This window comes from Benincasa hispida, chromosome 11, assembly GCF_009727055.1.
Source record: "Benincasa hispida cultivar B227 chromosome 11, ASM972705v1, whole genome shotgun sequence".
In the NCBI taxonomy this organism is placed as follows: Eukaryota; Viridiplantae; Streptophyta; class Magnoliopsida; order Cucurbitales; family Cucurbitaceae; genus Benincasa; species Benincasa hispida.
The window spans coordinates 67938060-67956039 of record NC_052359.1 but is presented as its reverse complement, the minus strand read 5'-3'; the positions used below and the strand labels follow the sequence as shown (position 1 = coordinate 67956039).

The 17980-nt window shown below is 33.4% G+C and overlaps 1 protein-coding gene across 2 annotated transcripts; it reads left to right on the top strand.

The window, feature by feature from the left end:
* The first annotated feature begins 13137 nt into the window (after positions 1–13137).
* LOC120089902 (DNA-3-methyladenine glycosylase) lies at positions 13138–16620 on the top strand. 2 transcript variants are annotated; one of them, XM_039047337.1, is made up of 6 exons: positions 13141–13564; positions 13906–13977; positions 14590–14713; positions 15859–15929; positions 16182–16239; positions 16315–16620. In XM_039047337.1, exons 1-6 carry the CDS (start codon positions 13196–13198, stop codon positions 16476–16478), a joined length of 858 nt encoding a protein of 285 aa, XP_038903265.1. In that variant the 5' UTR covers positions 13141–13195; the 3' UTR covers positions 16479–16620. The 2 variants fall into 2 exon arrangements, with proteins under 2 accessions (XP_038903266.1, XP_038903265.1); XM_039047338.1 differs by lacking the exon at positions 13906–13977 and having other exon boundaries at positions 13138–13564.
* The last annotated feature ends 1360 nt before the right edge of the window (positions 16621–17980 follow it).

The following is a 17980-nucleotide window of genomic DNA, read 5'->3' as shown; positions in this document are numbered from 1 at the left end:
CTACACATGAATATGGCTCATATTGTCTGTAACATTTACAACTCATGTGACAATTACAAAATGGGTCGTATCCACAATGTTACTAGGATAAGGCATCAAACCTTATCCATTTACTATAAACCTTTTAGGTTATAACTTGAACATGAACCACTTGTATGTCTACCACATACTGTTCAAGTGACATCATATAACCTTGGTTCTTAGTTTATTGGATTGAATTAATGCAGTCTGAATGTCAAATAAAATACCTCTTATTTTATTAAATAAATAATTTGTTCTTTCAAAATACAAACTACAAGATATAGAGATTTAGGACACTAAACCCAATATCAATAGGATGACCATAGGTAACTCGACCTTAATCTTGACTCTGAGTGAGTTGTGAACTCCTATCTATGAGGGTGATTCTTTGATCTGTATGATAGTGGCCAGATTCGTTGATTCAATAAGCTTACCATTTTGGAGATTTGTCCAAGTAGAGAACTGGGAACATAGCTACACAAGATAGAATTCACTCCTTCTCGTCTTTAGGGTAAGTAGATGAATTACTCCCTTAATAGTTGATTCCAGGTCTTGAATAATGTAGCCTCATCCTCTCATTGACCTAAGAGGGATTAGTTTATAGTTGAACTATGAATTTTTTATTCATTAGAGGGATCAGTAGTAATTAAGAAGTTAGATGTAACTACAGAGGTAAAACGATAATTTGACCCAACTATAATTATGGGCGCTTCGTGAAGGGTCGACTACTGTTGCTTGATTATATCCATAGACACAAAAATGTATTTACAGTACGAAGAGTGCAGTTGTGGGTCTTTAGTGGAGCAACCTGCAGTTAATGAATGTTGATTAATTTAATTAAAGAGTTTAATTAATTAATCTCGTATCGTCGGAACTTCTAATATGTAGGTCCATAAGGTCCCCTTGCTAGCTCACTAGGGGTAAAAATAATAATCAATTAGTTTTGAATTAATTTGAATTGTTCGAATTAAATAAGGGAATTAATTGTATAAGATACAATTGATATAACGTATATAGATACATTATAATATAAAGTCAATTTTGAATAAGATTCAAAATTATACTTTATAATATGAAAGGGATAAATATTTGCATAAGATTCAAATATTATTGATTTGAATGAAATTCGTGTAAAACTATAGGTTAAGATTAATATCAATGAGATTCATATTAAAACTATAAGTTATATGTGAGGATAGGGTTTGAATATGATTCAAAGGATATTAAACATGTGATATTCAATTGTTAATTAATTAATTTATTAATTTGAGTATATGTTAATTTGGTTTTAATATATGATTCGAGGGAGTTATTCTGCGTAGTAGTGGAGAGAATTATAACTCCCCTCACTTATCCTCTCATTTTGAAGGTTCAGAGTGGTTATCTGTAAGGTAGAACAGATATTTCATGACCAAGAAATTTGCTCTGCAAGAAAATTCTCTTTGAAGAAACTCTTTGTAAAAAACCCTTTTCCCCATCAAAATAAGAAGCCCACACTTCCTTAGTTTTTATTTCGGAGAATAGCAAAGTAACCAGTTGATGGTGTCCTATTCTTTTTGTTGTTGATTCGAGGAAGAAGTTGGTGCAGAGAAGTTCTATTGTTCATGATCTATATAAAGGATATACGTGAAGAAAAAGATTTTCAAGGGTAAGTCATTCTCTTCTCTTTTACTCCTCTCTAGAGGCATGTTAATTAAGAATTATCTACCAATCTATAAGTAGATAAATCCTAATTAAGGCCCTAGATACCTAATTAAGTATGGATTTAACGGATAGAAGTTCATTCCTAGTTAATTAGGATTTAGTAGGAACCCTAATTGAATTAGTATATAAAGAGACCTCAAGGCTATGGTCCCCAATATACCAAAATAATACACACTCGATCTTTCTTAAATCTCATCTAGAGAAATCCTACTAAGGGCATTCAGAATTTTGGTTGAGGAAGACTATAGTCATCTTGAAGCTATCATCAATCTCAATAGAATCTAGTATATTATTTATTCTTAGCAATTTAATATGAATGATCATAGGGTTAATCTATTCAATATAGATTTAAATAATGATGTTAATAAGTGATAAATTTCATGTTGGATCGTTGGTTTATGTTTGTTTTCCATTGGGATTTGATTCAATTTTTGTTTCTTTTAAAGTTGGTTAAAGAATAAAAAGAATTAAAAATAAAAAAAAACTTTAAAAAAATTATGAATCTGATTGTGCAATTGTTGTTTCATGCAATATGCACAAATTGTGCAATCAATGGAATCCGATGCACCATCAGTGCAATCACAACTCTCACCGGACCGTAGGGTTCAGTTTATTGCCGTCAGATGTCTCTCGGTCATGGGTGTCGTATTTGGCTGGGTTTTTAATTTTTTTTTTTCCTTCTTTTTTTTACTTGCCGGCGATTCTTGATTTTAGATTAATAATTTTGTGAAATTCTTATCGGCATTTCTTAGGAATTATTATTAGTATTATTATTATTTAATTTTAAATTGATAATTTAGCGAATTTAAAGTCTAATTTTTAATTGATACTTTTGTGAATAAATAAAAGACTAGATTTTTAATTGATAATTTTTGTACATTTAAGTTTAAATTTGATCAATCATTTATGGATTTTGGTTTAAATTTGATTAATCATTTGTGGATTTAAGTTAAGTTTGATTAATCATCTGTGAATTTAGTTTAAATTTGATTAATCATGTTGCGGATTGAAAACTAATTGATCATGTTGTGGATTAAATTTAAATTTGATTGATATTTTGGTGAATTTAAATTTAAATTTGATTGATAATGTGGTAAATTTAAATTTAAATTTGATTGATATTTTGGTAAAATTTAAATTTAAATTTGATTAATGATATTTGGTGATATTCACATGTTTACGTTGTTTTAGTTGTATTATGTGTACGCAATTATTGTGTGTTTTTTGGTAAAGATTATTTGGTATTCTTTTCCCTTTTTTTTTTTACAATAATATTATTATATATATTGTTGTGTGTTATATTTTAGATTGTATTGGTCAAAATAATATGTTACCAAAATAGCCTATGTTATCTAGTTTAGTTTAATTGTAAAATATAAGATATGCATATTCATGGATTTATGTGGATCATTATCGGTCCAAAAGAAGATAATTATTTGGCCAAATTGTAGGTATGCATGTAATGAGTATGTGATGATTATAAAGATTGCTCATGTGAAAAATAATCAGTCCAAAGAAAGACTATTTTTTTACAGAATTTATTGTCAGTACTTTGATTACTGCGTCGAAGGTACCATTTACCGTTGATGTTTTTGCCCAAAGGCTGAACATCTATATTGTGCTAGGAATCTTGATAAAGGGGCCCACCACATATGTGAAATTATTTTGTTATATTTTAATTGTGAGTATATGTTCTGTTGTTTATTATTTTAGTTGGTCTTACTCAAATATCTAGTAATCTGAGTTCAATCCCAAAGTTAAGTGGATTGAGTTGAACTTCAAGATTTGGAAGGAAATCCTAGAGATACTTCTCAAGTATGGATTTGGATCTTGCATTGAGGACCAATAAACCTATTTCTATCGAGGAATAATAAAATATGATTAATATAGAGAAGTGGGAACGGTTAAATCGCATGTGTCTGATGATCATTAGACACTCCATTCCAAAATCTTTTCGAGGTTCTATCATGGAAAGTGAAAATGTCATTAAGTTCATTGCTCAAATTGAGAAATATTTTGCTAAAAATGAAAGAGGGAGTAAGCGATTTTTTTTTACTTCTTTAACTTCCATGAGGCATAAGGGCAATGAGAATATAAGGGAGTACATTATGGAAATGTCCAATCTCGTAGGTAAATTAAAGGCACTTGATATCGAGATAAATGAAAATTTACTCTTAGGTCTGGTATTTATCTCTCTTCATGCACCATTTACTCAGTTTAAGATAAGCTATAATACTTAAAAGGATAAATTGTGTATTAATGAGCTTATCTCACAACGTATGCAAGAAGAAGATAGAATTAAGAGAAAAAGGATAGAAAGTGCTCATTTGGAAACTGACTCTCGTTATAAGAAGAAAAGGAAATCTACGCGTGTTGTAGAAGGGACATCTCAGCAGAATAAGAGAAAGAAACAGGTTACTGAAAATCCTTATTTTTTCTGCAAAAAGGAAGGTCACTTCAAGAAAGATTGTCCCAAGTATGCCAAGTGGCATGTCAAGAAAGGTAAACTTCTTACTTTGGTTTGTTCTAAAGTTAATTTTGTTTCAGTACCTACAGATACTTGATGGATAGATTCTGGTGCTACTACTCACATAAGTAAATAAATGTAGGGTTGCCTGTAGAGCCGGCCGCCTAGTGATGTTGAAAGATTCATCAATGTGGACGATGAAAAAGCAATTCTAGTTGAAGTTATTGGAAATTTTAGATTGCGTCTAAAAACTAGTTGTTATTTGGATTTGAATGAGACTTTTGTTGTACCATTATTTAGACGGAATTTAGTTTCTATTTCTAGTTTGGAAAATTTTGGTTTTTCTTGTTCTTTTGGAAATAATAAAGTTAGTCTTTTTCAAGATTCCAAGCTTATTGGTACCAGTTCTTTAATTGATAAATATATACTTGATTCTTTTGCTTCATTTAACAAGATCCTGTTACCTAATTCATGTGGTACAAAGTGTAAATTAAATGAGAATTTCGTTATGTTATGGTACAAACGTTTAGGTCACATCTCTAAACAAAACATCCAGAGACTTGTTTCAGATGGAATACTTGGTTCCCTTGATTTAATTAACTTTGATGTTTGTGTGGAATGTATTAAAGAAAAACAGACAAAAATTAGAAAATTAGCTGTCAACAGATGTTCAGATGTCTTATAACTAATACATACAAACATATATGGTCCATTCCCTATAGCTTCTTGGAATTGAAAACAATATTTTATCACGTTCATAGAGACTATTCAAGATATGGGTACTATATTTAATTCATGAGAAGTCTCAATGTTTGGACGTTTTCAAGTCTTTCAAAGATGAAGTTGAACTTCAACTTGGAAAAAAAGTAAGGTTGTCAAATCTGATCGTGGTGGTGTATACTACGGTAGATATGATGGATTAGGTGAACAATTTCTAGAGCCCTTTACCAAATACCTAGAGAAATGTAGAATCTTCCTGCAATACACTATGTTGGGCGAACCCAGCATGAATGGTGTGGCATAAAAGCAAAATAGAATACTTAAGGATATAGTAAGAAGTATGATTAGTCATTCTTCTCTACTAGAATCCCTTTAGATTGAGGCACTAAAGACTGTAGCATATATTCTTAATAGGATACCTAGTAAAGCGGTAGCTAAAACCCTTTATGAGCTGTGGACAGGAAAAAAAAGCCTAGTATTAGGCATCTTCACATCTGGGATTGTCCAGCTGAGGCTAGGACGTTGGACTCAAGAACTATTAACTGCTATTTTGTTGGGTATTATAAGCGCTCTCGGGGCTTCAAGTTTTCTGATCCCACTTCTAGATCATTGTTTGAGACGGAAAATGCTAGATTCCTTGAGGATGTTGAGTTTGAGGAGGAGATAACATAAGGAAGGTTGTCTTTGAAGATGAATTAGTTTCTTTTCCTAATGTGGTTAGAAATGATCTTTAGGCTCAAATTTCTTACTTCACTATTGAACCAATTATAGAACAAGACAACATTAAAGTCTTCGTCATTAAACCTGAAGTTCAAGCTCAACAACTTCAAGAAGTGTCATTAAGAAGATCAACTCGAGAAAGAATAATTACAATTCCAAATGATTATATCGTATTTCTTCAAGAACATCAGGATGATATGGGCGTAACGGAAGATGATCCAATAACTTCTAACAAGCTCTATAAAATTCTAACTCTCAAAAGTGAATATATGAGATGGAAGAGGAAATAAAATCCATGAAAGATAATAACGTTTGGGAACTTGTGAGTTGCCATCAGGAGTGAAACCCATAGGTGTAAATTGATATTTAAAATAAAAAAGGATTTGCATGACATTATCGAAAGATATAAGACTCTTCGTGTTGCAGAAGGTTTTACTCAAAAGGAAGGCATTTATTAAAAATAGACTTTTTCTCTGATTTCATCGAAAGAATTTTTCAGGGTAATCATGGCACTGGTAGCTCACTTTGATTTAGAACTACACTAGATGGATGTAAAAACTGTGTTTCTCAATAGGAACATTGATGAAACGATTTATATGGTGCAACAAGAAAACTTTGTTTCTGGTGATTCAAAGTCTATGGTGTGCAAATTGAAGGAATCCATCTATGGTCTCATGCAAGTCTCTCATCAATGGTATAAAAAAATCCATGAAGTAATAACCTCCTTTGATTTTAAGGTGAATATGTTGAAGATTGTGTATATCACAAGTTCAGTGGGAGTAAATCAATCTTTCTGGTGTTATATGTTGATGACTTCATAGCAAGTAATGATGTAGGTTTTTTGCATGACACTGAGAGGTTTCTCAAAAAAAAAAAAAAAATGAGATGAAGGATCTTGATGATGCTTATTTTGTATTAGGAATTGAAATACTACAAGATCGTTCTCAAGGTATTTTGAGATTGTCACAAAAAGAACTACATTGAAAAGATTTTGAGTAGATTTGGTATGAAAGATTGTGTACCAAGAGATACTCTTGTAGCTAAAGGTGATAAATTTAGTTTAAGTCAATGCCCTAAGACTGTACTCAAGACTAAAGAGATACAGAAGGTTCCCTATGCATCGGTTGTTAGAAGTCTAATGTACGCTTAAGTATGTATGCGTTCAAATATTACATTCATAGTTGGAGTATTAGGTAGATATTTGAGCAACCCAGAGATAGATCATTAGAAAGTAGCCAGAGATAGATCATTAGAAAGTAGCCAAACGGGTTATGAGGTATTTACAAAGAACAAAAGATTATATGTTCACTTATTAGAGATCAGAAGTTTTAGAGATCATTAGGTATTCTGATTCTGATTATGCTGGATACCAAGACACTTTGCGATCCACTTCAGGCTATATCTTTATGTTGGCTGAAGGAGCTGTATCCTAGAAAAGTGTTAAACAAACACTTATGGCTTCTTCTACCATGGCTGTGGAGTTTATAACATGTTATGAGGTGTTCAATCATGGAATATGGCTGTGAAATTTTGTCACTGGGTTGAAGATAGTGGTTGATAGAGAAAACCCACTAAAATTATTGTGTGCCAATAAATCGATAGTAATATATTCCAACAACAATGAAGCAATACAAAGTCAAAACATGTAGACATGAAGTTTTTGGTTGTGAAAGAAATAGTTCAGAATGGTCAAATTTCGATAAAACATATAGGAACAAACTCTATAGTGGCAAAGCTATTGACTAAAGGTTTACCACCTAAAGTTTTTCATGAGCATATTGCTTATATGGATGTTAGTCACTTTTCTGATTCCATGATTTAATGGGAGTTTATTATTGAGGATGTTCTTTAACCTTAATTTGTCTATTTTCTATATAGAATAATTTTGATGGTTTATGTTTTATTGTATGAACTTGTTTATCATGCATGCGGTTCTGCAAATGTAGTTTGGCATAAAGTTTTTAAGAATGATCTCACTAAGGAATTTAGACCAGTTGGAAACAGGCATGATCTAGATTACTTTGCATGTAGCTTCCATGCTATCCATCTATACTTGATCTATGTCGTTGAATGTATTAGAACTGGTGATCAATGAAGATTAATTTACAAAGGTAGTGACAAAAGCTGCCTTAATTCCATGCTAATACAGAAGATGGACCAGATTGAACTAAAGGGGAATTCTATTATTGAAATAACTTGTTTATGCGTGCTTACGGTTTATGTAATTTAATTACATCAGGTACACAAACATAGCCCAAGTGGGAGATTATCAGACGTATTTGAATAATAATATGTATAATTAAAATATAGGGTATGTATGTGAATTAATATTTTATCACATTGTGTTATTTTAGTAGATTGAACTCTATTATGTGATCTAATTAATTAAGATCCTAGATTCCTAATTGAGTATGAACTTAATGGGTCGAAGCTCATTCCTAATTAATTAGATTTTAATGGAACTCTAATTGAATTAGTATATAAAAAGACCTTAGGGTTATGATCCTTAATATACCAAAACAACACGCACTCAGTCTTTCTTAAGTTCTATTGAGAGAGAGATCCCACTAAGGATATTCAAAGTTTTGGTTGAGGAAGACTATAGTCATCTTGAAGCTATCATCAAACTTAATGGAATCTAGTATGTTATTTATTCTTAGCAATTTAGCATGAATGATCCTAGGGTTAATCTATTCGATATAGATTTACAGTAATTATGCTAACATCTCTCTTTTGAGTTTTTCAAAATTGAATAAATACTGGTACTGTGCATTCACATGCTTCCGCACAAGAATTCAATTCTTTAAAAAATGCATAAGAAGGAGTAAATGAGGGGAGTTGAGAGGGCCAAATGCCCTCTTAGAGTTCTAATAATGTTTTATAAAATCTATCCAAAAAATGTTTTATAAATATTTATGCAAAAAAAAAAAAAAAAGAAAATTGATAAAAAGTGGTATCTCAACCATATAATAGAGATGGAAGAGAAGAGTGGTGAGATGTAGATAAACAATATTCATCTATATACTAATAATAAGAGTATTAATGCAAATTTTAAAAACTTTAGGAGTACTTTTAAAACGAAATACTAACGGTTTTCATCCATATATTAACAACATTAGTATTTTAATTTTATTTTTTTTTAAGTGTAGTTTCATTTATAAAAGTTTGAAATTTTAAAGGTATTTTTTAAACAATATAGTTTTCATCTAAAAGCAAATAAATAGTTATGATATAATACGCCTAGTTTATCTCGATGAAATGGGAGGACTAGCTATTCCAATTCAAAAAGTAATTTTCAACTTCAAACTTTCTAGGTATTTTCTATAATTTTAGAATGTGTAAATTTAAGAAAAAAAATCTTTTGAATGAACACATTGTCAAAGATTCGAACTTTCGAGATGGATGTATAGTTAACCTAAAATTTGGACACATAATAGAATTTGTCCAATTTTTAGAATTTATGTTTTTTTCTAACCATTTGTTTGCATCATCGATGAAAATTGTTGAAATAATCTTATTGCGCACAAGTATTAGGCTCTCGACCTTCACTCTCCCTGTAATACATCTTCGCTTTTGATTCTTACTATTGACCTTAATATTCTTGTTACTTGTTCCATCTTAATGAAAAAAGTGAGGACAAAGAACAAAGAGTAAGAGAAAATAGAGAGAGTAGGGAGCAATAAAAACCTAAAACTAAACATGTGAGAGGGAGAGCGATATGCTAACTTGCATTATAATTTCCATTTCGATAATTTCATGCTGATATGATGTAAATACAAAATTAAAAACCATACTTAGAAAAAAAAAACAAGGATCAAATATGATTTAAACCTTCTATAATTGGTCATCCTTACACACAAAAAAAAAAAAAAAAAATCCAAACTTCCCTCAAACAAGGAGATAATTGTATAAAAGCCCAAAAAATAAGTCCAAAATGATTTTTGCCCCACTTCTTAAAGGAAAATTTGTACGGATGACCCAAAAATTGGGCCCAAAATGTCAAATGACCATTTTTTAAAAAATAATGTCAATTGACCCTCTACTGATATCATCGCCATACCAAATTACTTAATTTGCTCTTACTTCGTCTTCTTACCTTTTTACTGAGAAAACCCACCAAAACTAAACTATTCTTCATTCAAATTTTCCAAGGCTAACGGCTTTGTATCGCTCATAAACGAAAAAAAACTATTTCCGGCTTGCAAATGATTCTACTTCTGGCTTGCAATCGAATCTTATCGGTAAATCTTTCTTTCAATATGGTTTTTTTGTTTTTTTTTTTTGTTTTGGATGTGTTCTGTGGTTGAAGACGAGTAGAAAAAGTTTGTGAACGAGATAAGTGAGAGTGAAATCGGTAGAGCGATGTCGGAGAGAGCGACACCGGAGAGATAAGTGAACCTATGGTTTTTTTGTTTGTTTTTCTGGTTTTCGATGTGTTATGTGGTTGAGGACGAGTAAAAAGAGAGAATGTGAGGAAGATAAGGAAGAGCGACACCGGAGAGAGCGACATCAGAGAGAGCGACACCAGCGAGAGTAATGCCAGCGAGAGCCATTCTAGCGAGATTTAAACAGAATGTTGTTTTACATTTTTTTTTTTCTGAAGGAGTTTACTGATTGAATTTTTTAATAAATGCAGGAGTGATTTTAGATGGCTACACATTTTAGAATAGCCGAAGCTGACAGATTTCCTGGTCAAGTAACCAGCTTAGCCCACATTGCTAATGCAAACAAGATTGTCAAAGAGAAGCTCACGCCAACGCAGTTGGCCATGTTCAAGAGAACAATTTTTGGGCGATTTGTTGATGTTGATATGGTGTTCAACAGCCTAATTGTCCATTACATGTTGCTCAGAGAAGTGAAGAGGACAAAATCAGACTCAATGACATTCTCTGTATGTGGGAAAGTTGTCACCTTTTCGAAGGATGACTTTTTGGTGATGACTGGTTTGTGGCAATCTCCATCACGAGTTGATCGGAACCAGTAGTCCTCATATGAATTTGCCATCAAGTATTTTGGTAATCGAGTGATGAAGGATACTTTACACCTCCGTGAACTCGAAGAAAAATACAAGGACTTAGAGTTTGAAAACGATGATGATGTTGTGAAGATCAACCTAGTTTACTAAACTGAGGTCGCAATGATAGGGAAAAACAAGCAGAAAAATGCAGTCGATCTCAAACGTTTCAAGGATGTTCAAAGCTTGGAGTACTACAATAGTCTTGATTGGGGTACCATTATTTGGGAGAGGATATTGGATGCCCTAAAGACTGCTTTGAATGATAAGATCAGTCTATACAAGACGAGGGTCAAATCAAATAAAAACTACGTTGTGAAGTACTCCTTACGTGGATTTCCGCAAGCATTCTAGGTAAATTTGATTAACATAATAACCGTGTTGTTTGATCTAACAGTACTATTGTTCTTAATATATTTTAAATTTTATTTAGGTATGGACGTATGATAGCTTCATCGATAGCTGGGAACATTGCGGAGCAAAGGAGCAAGGTGGCTTTGCCCCGCATATTACGATGGTCATGCTCCCATTCAATGTCCTTCAAAGTACTTGAGAAAGAGATATTCGAGTCTAACAATGTAAGTTTACTCTATGCATAACATGTTTATCTGGTTGTTAAATTAACACTAACCAGTTTACTGGGTTATTAATGCAGATAAAGGTTAAAGAGGGCACTGTGATGTTAAATGTTGAAAGGGAGTTTCGGGATACCCCAGTGGAACGACGACCTATATTTGAGCTAGGTGCGGATGATGATAGTTCTGAAAGTGGCTCAAGGTCGACGAGTGTGAGGGGTAGTCCCGAGAGTGAAACTGACGGTGATGACCATCGTGGAGATGCCAATGATGAGGTTGTTAGGGTGGAGGGAGGGGATGATCCCGAGCATTCTGAGCACGAGGATGCTGAATATGGAAGGGTGGAAGGAAGGGTGGAAGGAGGGACATACACACCTAATGATGATATGTTACATGATATGATGAGGGACGTATGCGAGGAGGACGAGTTGAATCAAGTTGATGTCTTTCATGCAGACTCTGGTACAGAGCGTCCTGTGGATGATGAGTGTCCTGAGTGTGCTGCCCGCCGCATGGAGGGAGCCAATGCAGACGAATCTACTTATTCATACCTGTGGTCCATTGACAGTGCACTATCGAGGTTGGATGGTCGTTTATCGGGTTTAGATAGTCGTGTCTCCAGTATGGAGGAAAACATGACTGACATGAAAGGGAAATTGTCGGCCATCCTTTCATTGTTGCAGTCTATGCACAAGGTTTGCATCCTTTTATTTCTTTATGTGTTTAGCTTTTACGTGTTCGTGAACTCACCATTTTACTTTACTAATTGAAGGGATCCACGGTGAATGAGGAGACGACCAGGTCACTCATCTCATAATCTCGCTCTCTCTCTTACTCTTCCTCTTTCTTACTCTTTCCCAATACAGAATTTCGTAATGTTACCCTTCCAGAATAACACATAAAAAAAATTAAACAAACTCAAAATAATGTTTCACCTTTTTGAAAAAGTTGTTCTGTTCTTTGTTGAGAAAGCCACGTCTTGGAAATCCCCGTTCGAAAAATCTCCGTTCAACAAAACACCGTAAAAAACCAGAGAAGTAATCAACTTTGAAATGAAGTTTAAAGTTTAAAGAAATCACCATTTTATTGTGTTTAGGTATTATTGATTTGATTTGAGGCTTCCGTCGTGACATTTTGTCAAATCAACAGTACACTGACAAGCAATCACATCAACCAAGGAATTTCAAGCGAGAGCGAGTGCGTGTCATCAGACAATAGCGAGATTTACCTCATGAGACCGGTGTAAGGGCAAATTAAGTAATTTGGTATGGCGATAATGTCAATAGAGGGTCAATTGACATTATTTTTTTAAAAATGGTCATTTGATATTTTGGGCCTAATTTTTGGGTCATCCGTACAAATTTTTCCTTCTTAAAATTGAAGAAATTTGTTTTTTTGTTTACATCATCATCAACCAAACTTACAAAATTACGCTTAATATTTTTGTTTCCCCCTTCCTCTTATGCTTCTTAATTTTCCTTTCTCCATTCGTGTTGCCCATTTGCTAACAATCAGATCGTTGTAGTGGGTCGCGAGAGTGGGATCAGAATGTTAAGGGAAAGCGAGAAAGTGAGAGAGAAAAATAGAGAAAGTTGATTTATGATCTTTGCAGAGACAAAAGGAGATCAAGATTGGGTGTCCTTAGCGAAGAGTGAAGAACAAAAGAGAAGAGAGTGACAGTTCGAGAAAGTAAACAGACAAGCGAGAGAACAAAAGAGAAGAGAGTGACAGAACAAAGTAAGAGCGAGATAACTAGAGAGAGGAGAGCGAGATAGCGAGAGACCAATCTCTTTGAGCAAAGTTTTGTTTTTGGTAACTTCACTCAAATATGACACAAGTAAAATATTAAAAAAAATATAATTTTAAAAAGTATGATATATTTCATTTTCTTCTAATCCATCGGCTGGACCCACAGACAAGCCGTTGACAGTTCGAGAAAGTAAACAGCCGCGCGAAAGGTCAGACTTTTGGCGAATGCTTCCAGTCCGGACCAGCTTTCCCTTCATTCCTCAATCCCCATTTCAGATTTTCGCTTCCTCCTTCTCCTACGGAATGATCAGAACTCACCGATTCAAGAAACTCTCCAACCCCAAAACCCCCAGTTCTTCAACCGAGCTCCGCTGTGAACCTCGAACGAGGAAGAAGAAAAAAACAGGGCATCTCCCCAAATCGAAGCCCGCGACCGACCCACTAACCCAAATCGCTCAATTCTCTCCCTCTTCCTCTTCCGAGGGATTCACCATCCTCCCCAAAGAGTTCTTCCTTGCTGACGCTTTAGACCTCGCCCCACGCTTGCTTGGAAAGCTCCTCAGGAGAGACGATGTCGTTCTTCGGATTACTGAGGTACTCGTTGCCCGTTCTTTCTTGTATTTGTAACTTCTGGGCGTATCGATTTTTTTTTGTTTGATTTTTCTTATTGCGATTTGATTTTGGTTCTAACAAGCTTAATGTGAATGGGATTATGTTTGTTTGTTCGTTTGTTTGCATTCCAAGTCAATGAGAGCAATGCCCACCATCTGTTTGTTTGTTTCTGTTTGAATACCAACTCACTGAAGTCTATTTCTCCACAATTTTACTAATGGATTTGGTTTTTTTATGGTGATATTGTGATGATATCTGAGATTTGTGAAAATTAGTTAATAGCTTATTGAGATCCAACCATTGAACAAAAGAATTTTTGATAGGTAGAAGCTTACAGACCAAATGATTCTGCTTGTCATGGTCGGTTTGGTGTCACAGCAAGAACGGCTCCAGTAGTAAGTACTTTTTAACTGAACTGATTGCTGATGGGATGTTGGAAATAAAGCTCGGGGAAATAGAAATTTCTAAAATGAACCAACAAAATTCATCTGCAGTTAAAACAACAACAAAATAAGAGATTGGAGCATCTTTTAATTTATGGATTGAGGCATGCTAATAAGCGATGTCTATCGAGAAAATGTGCCCCCATTGTATGAATCATATGACACTCTACTCCAAAGATACAACAATCTTTCAAGAGACTTTGTATAGCAGCTAAGTTCTCTTAAGAATCCCTAATTGCTTATATGCTCAAATCAAAACTCAAGAATAAAAGAAAACTTACTGTTTCCAGGAGAGTGAGGGAGAGAGTCAATAAGATCTAAAAAAGGTCTCTTCTAGGGCTTTGGAAGTTCTCCTTTATAATAAAAAGACCTTGTTACCCAAGTCAATTACCCGGCACCTATTCCACTTCTTCTTTGATGAGGAGGGTGAATCGACTAGTTAAAAGATAGAAAAATAATAATAAAAGAAATAAAATATTAAAAATATCCAACATGGGAAACTGAAGAATGAAAGATATCCAATTCTTGTAGATGCTTTGACAACCAAGTTGTATGGACTTGTAGTTTGGACCCGGCGGGCATGCATATGTTTATCTCTGCTATGGTCTCCATATGATGCTGAATGTTGTTGCGGATGAGGTTGGAGTTGGTGCTGCTGTGTTAATCCGATCTTGTGCTCCTGTCAGTGGTAAACTTTCTTGCCTTGCTTGACCTTAGTTCTTCTGAGCTAATCTTTGACACAGTTTTTAAAAGCCTAGATTTGTGTAATGTGTGGTTTGGATTGTATTTAAAAAATAGGTTATACAAACCTGAGCTTGTGTAGTTTATCTTTTATCCTTAGTTTACGGGTTTTATCATTTGTAAAAGTAGTACAAAAGTAAGTTTAATAAGTAATTTTCTATCACATGGGCTTATGTAACCTGTGAGATTAGAAAACCGGTAGCTTGGGATAAACTAACCCACCTATCAAATAGAGGTCAGTTTTTTAATTCAAGCTTACACAAACTAACCCATGAGCCAACCACCTCTAGATGTTTTCCCTTGTTGTCTGGAGGCCATTGTTTAGTCAGCACTCAAATGTAACTGTTTTCTTTCATTGGCTAGAAAAGTTGAGTTTTGTAAAGGTCCATTTATGCTTTTTAGAGTTGGCTGTAAATGAGGATCGTTTAGAGTAAATGTATTGTTAGTTCGTGTATCATAGTGTGAGAATATTTGAATTGCCAAGGCTGCTTGGTTTTTTAAAATTGTGCTTGTTTTCTTAGAATTACAATGGTTTTCATCTTTCTTATGGAAACTTCTAAATTCATAGCCAAACCCTAAAAACAGACACAAATTTTTAATAACCTTTTTTTTTTAAGTTTTCAAAAGGCTTGAATTTTGAAAACATCCCAAAAAATTTGATAACAAAACAAAGGAATCCATTGGTGGAAGTAGTATTTACAAGCTTAAATTTAAAAAACTAAAACCAAAGACTAAATAGTTATTGAACATGGCCTAAGATCTTCATTAGGATAGTTTTTTAGCTTTATAATTGCAGGTCCGATCATTGTACTTGGCAAATTGGAAATCTTAACGTTGGCTAGTTCGTATGTGTTAATGCATAGTGTTCAGAGGCCTGGAAGCACATAGCTTTCTTGATGCTTAGTTACCAAATAATCTTACTCAAATGACAAAGACTTGTTTTTATGGCTTACCCATTTCTTTCTATTCGTGAATGCATTGATCTTGATTGAGACTCAACTGGAAGGTCATGCTTGCAACTCTCTGAAGGAAGAAACTCCTCACTGTAGGGTTTCATATTTGCATTGTTAGATTAATGTAGACAATTAACAGGATTGGAGACGATTCAGAAGCGGAGAGGTCAGATCACAGACAAGCCTGTTCTTCTTACTGGACCCGGGAAGGTAATTAAATGATCTCTATTATAAACCTTGCTTCTAGGAGGCTGACTCTGGTTAATCTTAAAAATTTCAAGGGGTATCATATCATTGTAGAATTCATATAAGATTTTGCTTGTTCCTCTTCGTTTTGGCAGTGAAATATTGTAAAAGAAGATACTGTCAGAGTTGAAAATGGTTAAGATGGCTTCATGAAGTTAAAGTTATTTTGCACCTGAAATCACTATTTACCAAATTTATGTCTTACTTTTTTTGAAGGTGGGCCAAGCGCTTGGATTATCAACAGAGTGGTCTAACCACTCGTTTTACGCTCCCGGTAACCGTCATTATACTACCACCTTTAAGCCTATTGAAGAACTCAGTTGTATGATTATGTATGAATGTCTTTCAGGTGGTTTAGAACTCCTTGACGCTCCGGAGCCAAAGAACATCCTGGTAGGGCCTCGTGTTGGTATCGAGTATGCCTTACCAGAGCATGTGAATGCTTTATGGAGATTTGCCATTGCAGGAACTCCATGGATAAGTGCTCCTAAGAACACTCTGAGGCCATCCTGATGGGAGGAGATGGAGCAATTTTTTGTGCTTGGAATTATTTTGTATCACTGAAATTGGATTTGGGAAGGTTGTATATGTTGTATTTTAGTTCAATGTAAACAGAACAACCTCATCTTTTGAATGGATTCATCTTCAGTCTGAATCTCTAACTTGAGTGGTTTGTTTCAGGGAAAAAAGGTGTTTCCATTGATGATCATTCTATTCAGGTTAAAATATCATTTCGGTGCTTATACTTGGGCTGTGTTATATTTTCGATTGACGATTCCACGTTTGAAAAATCAAGTAACCTCAAAATCTTAATAAAATAGACGAACTACTCCTTTCATTGTCAACTGGTTTTAAGATAAATTTTATATTATCTAGTATGGTATTAAATCTCATAAATCCCAAATGGATAATCGGGATTTGATTCAAGAATGGTGAACCCAGGGGATTCTCCTTTCATTACCAATTGATTTTGAGATGAAACTCCATGTCATCTAGTACCTTGAATTGTCTAATTTTACTTGTATTTTAAACAAATTTAAAATTTAATATTTCAAAGTTAATTTTTGTTAAAATTGTTTAAATAATAATTTTCATACAAGAAAATATTTTCGATATTTATGAAGGAAATGCTTATAAAATGCTTATAAAGACTAACTTTAAAAGGAAAGAAAAAAAAAAGTTCTGCATCAAACCAACAACGGAGACTATTTTAAAGATTTATTGAAAGTGTATAGACTAAAATGAAATAAAACTTAAAAACCTAAAGTCTAGGGATTAAAATGCTAACTTAATCTTCTATTAGTTACTTTAATATTGTTGACATTGATTTCTCAGAAAGGTGACCTTTGTTTTCTCTGTTTCTGTTTTTTTTTTTTTTTTTTTTCTTAATTGAAACTTTGATCATTGTTTTCAAATGCTACAAATGTAACTATGAGAGGTATGTTTTTGTTTTTAAAACTTAACAATATTTCAATAACAAATTTTTAAAAATAGGAAACAAACGGATGAAACTGTAACTAAAAAGATTTATAGTATTTGTTTGACATCTATGGTTTCAATTTTTTGTTTGTTGGTTTTAAAATAATACAGTTTTTCTTAAAACAGGATTTGAATTTAATTTAATCTTTTATTTCGACTTCAAATCTACTTTAGACTTTTTACATTTTGAACTTTAAATAATAATTATTCGGGTCATCACCATTCATTTGTTTCCGACAAATGAATACCATGAGCTTCAAATTTGCAATAAATGTGTATAACATGGACATGTATTAAAATGATGTAGGTTTGTTGAAGGAATATTATTAGATAGACGAATATATAAAATATTATGTGACAAATAACAAAAAGAAACTAGAATGATTCTCTCTCTCTTTTTTTTTTTTTTTTTAATATAGGACTAAAATGAACCATTTAGAAGTTGACAAAAACTAAAATAGAATAAACTTTTGAGAAACTAAAAGGAAAAAAAATGAAATTCAAACCTTAAATAAATTTACCCCTTCTACCTTTCC